The following is a 7,994-nucleotide window of genomic DNA, read 5'->3' on the forward strand; positions in this document are numbered from 1 at the left end:
CGAGCACCGACCATAGTACGCTAACTCTTCCCCTCATCAACCGCAAGGTGAAAATGGGCAACGGCATTATTCCCCAAAGCAAGGTGGAACGGAGCCAAGTCCCGGCTAAGCATGCCACATGGGAGGACTAGTACGTCTTGCGCTCTCATTCTCCGACGCCCGCTATGTAGGAAGAAGCTCAATCTCAAGGCCAGAGGAGTGTCACGTACTCGCGTCCCCATCTTTGACTGGGTCGCGAGTGCTGACAGACGACCAACAAGGTGTGGGTGACACCACACATCAGGAAAAACAAATGGTCCCCGGAGCGTCCACGAGTGTGCCCCGCATGCCGATCATCCAATGAGAAAGCAAAGTATACATCTCGAAAGTTACTTCTCGAGGCCGAGCTTCATGGAAGCCTTCAAAGCAAAATTCAAAATTCAGGAACATTCATATACTTACATTTCAGAATTTTTTTTTAAAAAAAACAGAGACAGATCAAGGCATAGTACACAAGTATGTAAATTTTCAGAACGAAATACGCTGAAAAGAGGGATGTGCAAAAAAGACAAATCTCGAGCTTTTTAACACATGATACTATCCATTCTTCCAGACCATGAATTTGTCTTTTTTTGTACATGTCGCATTTCAACTTATTTCGTCCTGAAATTTTACACACACAGACCCCTCACATTATTGTTTACTTGTACAAAGATCTCATATTTTTTCAAACCGAAATCTTGAAATTTTCAAAAAGTCGGCCTTTATGGAGGCCGAAAGCCAAAACGCCATTCTCTATAAATCTTTCCTATATTTTTTAATAATGATGGTCACAGGGATAGTGAACCCCCAACCTGAATATTTTCCATTCATCTTGCCTATGAAGTCTTTCAACGCCTTACAAGATAGGCAAGTGAAGCAGAGCAGACATGTGATAGTGATAGAGATACAACAACATCTTGACACCGTTGCGCCGACGTGACAACACAAAAACACTGTCAAAAGGCAATCATAGCCTAGACCGTACCATCACATGCATCAACTTCAGTACTTGACGATACCACTAGTCGCAGCGAACCAACCTATGGTAGGATGGTTAGATGGACAGTGGTATCCTAGCAGGGCCGGTCTTGAGATTTCGGGCCCGGGGCGAAACTAGATTCTAGGGCCCTTAACATAAACGTAAAAAATACGAGAAATATGCTGAATGCACATGATCACTCACTTTGTTATCATCCATGTTGATGTTAGCATATCAATTATGCGAAGTCATCATCGTATGTATTAACATTAGTTTAATCCTGCATAGCAACTATCAACATGTTGCCAAACTAAAAAAAAAATCGATAACCCTAATAATATCTATGCATAAACAATATCTAATAAATCGATTACCTCTGGCTAGTTGCAACAATGAACAAGCAATGTTGATGATCATTTATCATTTTTATTAATCAGTCGTCATGGTAAAATCTCACCGGGCATATAGACTACCTACATAAATAAAGATCATATACATACCGTCTCTTCTTTGTAACTTGTAATCGCCTCTCTCGGAAAGTCAGGTTGGTCGAATTGGAGGCAACGCCTTGGTTACCTCTGGCAGTCCAACCCTCTATTGTTTTAAGGGGAATAACTACACAACCCTCATTTTTATTAAGGAACACAATCATGAGAGATATGTTTTCATAACTACCTCTATTGTTTTAAGGGGAATAACTACCCCTAATTAACTGCACACAATAGTAATTGGTATGTTATCAATCATACCTGCGCGCGGGCTCTCAAATTTAACCGTAGTAGGAAGGAAATCAGGGTAAAAAAAGGAGGGTGCGCCTATTTTGGGGATAGTAGATTAAAGAAGGAAATCTTTGATTAAGGGAGAAAATAACATGGGATATTACGTGATACTTTGGCATTCTGGGGGCCCCGGGGCGTCCGCCCCTCTCGTACCCCCCCCCCTCCCCCAGGGCCGGGCCTGATCCCAAGTCCACCAGGGTTCAAGTCTTGCAGCTCGCATTTATACTGAATTTGTTTCAGGTTTTTCGGTGATGCAGTGGGAGGAGACGTTCCCGTCGATTACGAGGCGCCTACGGTGGCTTTGTAAAATCTCAAGATGATTTGTCGGCTCAGTCTCTCGGAGATGCCCATAGGGGTAGGATATGCGTGCGCGCATTCATAAGGGTGAATGTATGCATGTTACATGTGTCCGTACTGTGTTAAGAAAGAAACATCTTGGCATCTGTGCGTCTGGCGTGACAGCACGGAAACGCCGTCAAAGGGCAATCATAGCCTAGAGCGCATCGTACCATCACATGCATCAACTTCTGTAGTAGTACTACTACTTGACGATACCACTGGTCGCAAAGCCACCGCGAAGACCGGGACGAAGCGCAGACCAAACCGTGACCCCTCGCTGGCACGGAGGGTAACGTGCACCAAGCCACGATGGGTCTAGCCATTGGCGCAGCCGACGGCAACGTGCAGCCGAGCCAGACGCACGTTCCCTCCCTCCTCCTCCTGTATTTGTCTTGTCTCGTTCCCTCATCGGTCTCCACTCTCCACCTACCTACCCATCATCCCACGTTGTGGCGAGGCGACTTCCCCTACATAACCCGATCTAGATCGCGGGAAGTCCATCCATCCATCCACCCAGGGCCGCACACCGCCGCCTCACCTCCTTTGTCCCCCTCCCGCCAGCTCCACGAGAAAAAGGTAGACCACGCCACCGCCGCCGCCGCCGCCGCTGTCATCGCCGGCTCCGCCTCCTTCCCGCCGCCGACTGTCCCGACAACTCCCGCAAGGTGACCTCCTCCTGCCCTTCTCCAAGATTGCTCTCTCAGCCCGCTTGTTGTTATGTACGTATGTAGTATGAACTGCCTTGTAATTTTTATATGCATGTATGTATCGCTTGGTGCACGATTGCTGCTGTTGTGGATTGGTACCGGGAATTAATAGGCGTGCGTACAATTAGGAGCCCTGAATTGCAGCAAGTTCGGTGGTTGACTTGGACAGACAGCGGGCGGGTGCTTGCTGTTCATGTCTGCCAGTATCGCCATTAGCTCCCAGGATTCTCTCAAGGGGTGCTTGGTTAAAGTTAAACCATGTGCGGCCAGTATTCTGCTTTGACCTCAACTCACCGTTGGATCTAGTACTGCTATCATGTGGATCGGCCCCTGTCATTATCAGCATTTTCCAAACTTCCTTGATCTTGCACCGTTTGCCTGAATCCATCTCTCCGTCAGGTTGCTCGTAGGCCTTCCCGGGCTCCTTTTTTGATTTAACCTGATGTCCTGCCACGATTACAGATAATAATGTTCTGGTCAGGCCTGTCGATCGGCACTGTTCTGTTCGTCTTCCCTCACCAAGTTTTCCAGGCCCAAGGTGCCTGGCCACCATACAGAAAATTCCAGGGTTTTTATTTTTTGAAAAGGAGGATACACCCAGAAAATTCCAGGTTTAGCTTGTTCAGTTGTGGTGTGGGAATATGTGAGTACCTCCTAGTCGTCCCGTCTGTATAACTATCGTTTCCTTGACTTTGTCCAAGGAGGATATCATGTTTGTTAGAGGCGACAGTCCTGGCATAAAAAGAGTTATACATTGAAAACCAAGCTGGTGTTGGCTGAAAATTCAGTTTTGCCCTGCATTTCTTAATGGAAAGCTGATCCGACTCAAGCTGATCGATGAAAAACAACTGTTTTCCCAAGGATAACCGATGATGAAAATCTGAACCAACACACTGCACAACTTTTTGTATGGCAGTACTGAATGATTTGCAATGAAAAAAGAAAAAAGAACACCAACACATCGGTCATGAGACAAGTGACTTTTTTCAAGGATATCTGATGCTGTAAAACTGAACACACTGCAGAATTTTTTGTATAACCACGCATGGCGGTATAGAAAGATTTGCAATGCTAGGGAAAGAAATTATGCCGCATCGACAATACGGTGTGACTAGTGACCTTGACAGTTTACTGGTAAATCATGCTAATTCAGTTATCAGTAATGTCCAATTATATGGCCACAGCTGATATACAAAACGAGGCAATACACTAATCTGGACAATGCTGGTGCATGGTACACAGCATTAGTGTTGTTCGAAGCAAGTTGGATATTTTATTCCCTACGGTGTTGGCCTGCAGTAGGTTTAATTAGCGGCTGTAGGCCTTCCAACCTTCAGTTGATGATCCCCTCCATGCTTTACTATGCCCGCCAGGCACAGATCCCTGTAAAAGTTGTCGGGAGATGTGTATGCTGAACATAGATTCGGCTGGACCATGGCTCCAAAGAACATTTTCGTTTGATTGAAATATTTCAGACACATGACAAGGAATTAATGAGCACCCCTCTAAGCAATGGATGTGTACTGATGTTGATGTACTCTCTTCAATCCTAGCAGTTTTTCTCCTTAATTCCATGATATTGTGTCCTAATTCTAATTACGTGTCTGTCTGAAGAGAAATTCACTAATACTTCATATCAATTTGACTTATAGTATACTCATTTTTATTTCAAATTCTTTGAACAACAGAATGGGGAGCACCGACGAGACTGGGACTCCCTATGGCGAGTACACCTATGCTGAGCTGGAGAGGGAGCTGTACTGGCCATCCGAGAAGCTGAGGATCTCGGTTACTGGAGCTGGTGGTTTCATTGGATCCCATATCGCTCGCCGCCTGAAGAGTGAGGGGCACTACATCATTGCCTCTGACTGGAAGAAGAACGAGCATATGACCGAGGACATGTTCTGCCATGAGTTCCACCTTGCTGACCTCAGGGTCATGGACAACTGCCTTAAGGTTACCACCAACGTCGACCATGTCTTCAATCTCGCTGCTGATATGGGAGGCATGGGCTTCATTCAGTCCAACCACTCTGTTATCATGTACAACAACACCATGATCAGCTTCAACATGCTTGAGGCCGGGCGTATCAACGGCGTGAAGAGGTTTGTAACTTCGTTTACCTATCTGGCTGAAGTGCGCTATGGGCTCGTCTAGAGATAAATCTAAATTTTTGTACCAAGTCTATTGGAAGTGGTTTATTTGGAATTCAGAAATTACTTTAAAAGCTTCCTCAGGCAAGAGTGATAAAACCTGGAGTAGACATTTAATGTGCATGGTGGTCTTTAGAATCTTTTGTTAAAGATGCTTGCATTTGACAAATATATTCATTAGTGGCATATCCAGATCTGTTTCTTGTCGAGTTGATATTTGACACTACCAAACTGAACTTAAGAAAACAGTAGTGCTGCTACGATATCAGAATTAACTCTGTTTTCCTTTCGAATTGTTTCAAGAACATGTCTACTTTGCAAGTACATTGCCTCAAATCCACATAACTTACGTATCCTGCATTGATTCGATTTTGTTTTTCTCTGGTCCTGCAGGTTCTTCTATGCCTCGAGCGCATGCATCTACCCTGAATTCAAACAGCTTGAGACAAATGTGAGCTTGAAGGAAGCTGATGCCTGGCCTGCTGAGGTGAGTTCATAGGAAATTGATGCCATTTTGTATTATACTCAGATGTGTTAAAACATCCAGATTTTAACTTTCCTTTATTAATGTACTATCATTCAGCCACAAGATGCCTATGGCTTGGAGAAGCTCGCGACCGAGGAGCTGTGCAAGCACTACACCAAGGACTTTGACATCGAGTGCCGTATTGGCCGTTTTCACAACATTTACGGTCCCTTTGGAACATGGAAAGGTAAACCCACAAGCTCGATCATAATGTCACCCTGAGGCAAAATAATTCAACTGTGCAATTTGTTAGGCGGTCGCGAGAAGGCACCAGCTGCCTTCTGTAGAAAGGCTCAGACCTCCACCGAACAGTTCGAGATGTGGGGTGATGGTCTCCAGACTCGATCGTTCACTTTTATCGACGAGTGCGTCGAGGGTGTTCTGAGGTATATAGCTACCCGTCACATTGTCCACATTGTAGCAGACAGAACTACATTTTTTTAGCTGATAAAGGGAATATTATTAATATGAAGAAGATATCAACTAAACACTACTGCCTTGGCAGAAATGATAAACCAACACATTGACACATACTGTACTTTGTAGATTGACAAAGTCGGACTTCTGCGAGCCCGTGAACATCGGAAGCGATGAAATGGTGAGCATGAACGAGATGGCTGAGATTGTTCTCGGCTTCGAGGACAAGAAGCTGCCCATCCACCACATCCCTGGTCCAGAGGGTGTCCGTGGCCGCAACTCTGACAACACCCTCATCAAGGAGAAGCTTGGGTGGGCCCCCACAATGAGGCTCAAGGTAATGTAGCATAACTGTCAAATACCTGACGATTCCAACCCCACATGACAATAACACCTGAAGCTCTTTACATTAGCACAGATGCAGGCTGGTCCTGTTTTGATGGCTTCAGTAAAATCCTTGCGAAGTCGAAGATAATTAGTAACAATACCTCTGAATTTTGGTGCAGGATGGCCTAAGGTTCACCTACTTCTGGATCAAGGAGCAGATTGAGAAGGAGAGGACCGAGGGGAAGGACGTCGCCCTGTATGGATCGTCCAAGGTGGTGTCCACACAGGCGCCCGTGCAGCTGGGCTCCCTCCGCGCGGCTGACGGCAAGGAGTAAACAAGTATGCAGATCAACGCCAGGCCTATTATGCGCCACTGCCCATCGATCGGAGCCTTCCTTGCAAAGACATTCAGAGAGAATAGCACAGCCTGTCCTACCTACCCCATGCGCGATTTTTAGCAGATTCTAGTGCTCCTATTCATTGTCGCCCCCGTCAATTATTATCTTTGTGTCACCGAATTCCTGGTATACCGAACTTTTGATTGGATGAAGAATAAGATCCCCTTTTCTATTTGAAGCTGAGCTGTATTGTGTGTTTTGTTGTCCAGATCTGGCCATCTGGTCAAACAATTGGTCACTAGATGACTTGTTGCGCCATGGATCGACAATAATAACCAAAACATATGTGCTTAGTGAAACCCACCGAATGACCGAAACCAAAGTAAGCTAACACATGAAGTGGCAGTAGGCCGGCTTAAATGTTCTTCATGTATTTATAGACCAATAGATAAATATAGTAGCTCAATTGAAGAGGTGAACAGGACTGAATAGAAGCTCTGAAGAACTCACTCACAGAGCAAACAAGCTACTGGTACTGGCGCAAGTAGCTGTAATTGCTACATAATTTGTTAGCCTATTAACTTCCAATTAATCTGCAAGTGCATCTTAATAGATTAGGCTGCAAACCAAGGCTCGCAGTCCTTATAGCAAGCATGGCGTCATACAAAATTGGGGCTGAATCAAAAATAATTCATCACAATGCAGTTACAATCTATGAAGGACGATGAGAAAACTTATTTTTACAAAGGAATCATAACAATAGCGAGGATTGGCCAAACTAAAATTATCGCCTCAAGCAGTGGATCATCATCATCAGACCTGAACCCCTTTTCATTGCAGAGTTAAGTCTGCCCAGATAATCCTATGCCCCTTGGCTTTCATGGATACACAATGGAGAGGTGTATCAGTAGCAAAGAGGAAGAGCCAAGCGGCTGATACATCGCTTTCCGGCATACAGTTCACACACCACGACTACAACGACACAAACAACTCGCCTAGTCGAACCTCAAGCCACAAATGGCGACGAGGCATGGTTCAGACACAAGATATCCGGTCAACTGAGGTGCATACCACAAATATATCAGCTCATCAGCTAATGAATATGATCTTCTCGGAGAAAAGCCAAGAAAACAGTGTGGAGGCAGCAAAGCTTACCTTAGTTCTTTTTTTGCGAGAAAATTTCCAATCTATTCATCTTCAATCATGGCAGTACAACAAATACCAGAAATAATAAAAATTACATCCAGATCCGTAGACCACCTAGCGACAACTACCAGCACTGAAGCGAGCCGAAGGCGCGCCGCCGTCATCGCCCCTCCATCGCCGGAGTCGGGCACAACTTGTTGTAGTAGACAGTCGGGAAGTCGTCGTGCTAAGGCCCCGTAGGACCAGCGCACCAGAACGGCAA

The 7,994-nt window shown here is 45.3% G+C and overlaps 1 protein-coding gene across 1 annotated transcript; it reads left to right on the forward strand.

Annotated features, from left to right (window-relative positions):
* The first annotated feature begins 2,412 nt into the window (after window positions 1-2,412).
* On the forward strand, window positions 2,413-6,824 carry LOC123146299 (GDP-mannose 3,5-epimerase 1). The gene is made up of 7 exons (XM_044565930.1): window positions 2,413-2,783; window positions 4,514-4,930; window positions 5,372-5,465; window positions 5,562-5,691; window positions 5,758-5,890; window positions 6,051-6,258; window positions 6,428-6,824. The coding sequence occupies exons 1-7, from the start codon at window positions 2,428-2,430 to the stop codon at window positions 6,581-6,583; spliced, it is 1,494 nt and encodes a 497-aa protein (XP_044421865.1). The 5' UTR covers window positions 2,413-2,427; the 3' UTR covers window positions 6,584-6,824.
* The last annotated feature ends 1,170 nt before the right edge of the window (window positions 6,825-7,994 follow it).

Source organism: Triticum aestivum, chromosome 1B (assembly GCF_018294505.1).
Source record: "Triticum aestivum cultivar Chinese Spring chromosome 1B, IWGSC CS RefSeq v2.1, whole genome shotgun sequence".
In the NCBI taxonomy this organism is placed as follows: Eukaryota; Viridiplantae; Streptophyta; class Magnoliopsida; order Poales; family Poaceae; genus Triticum; species Triticum aestivum.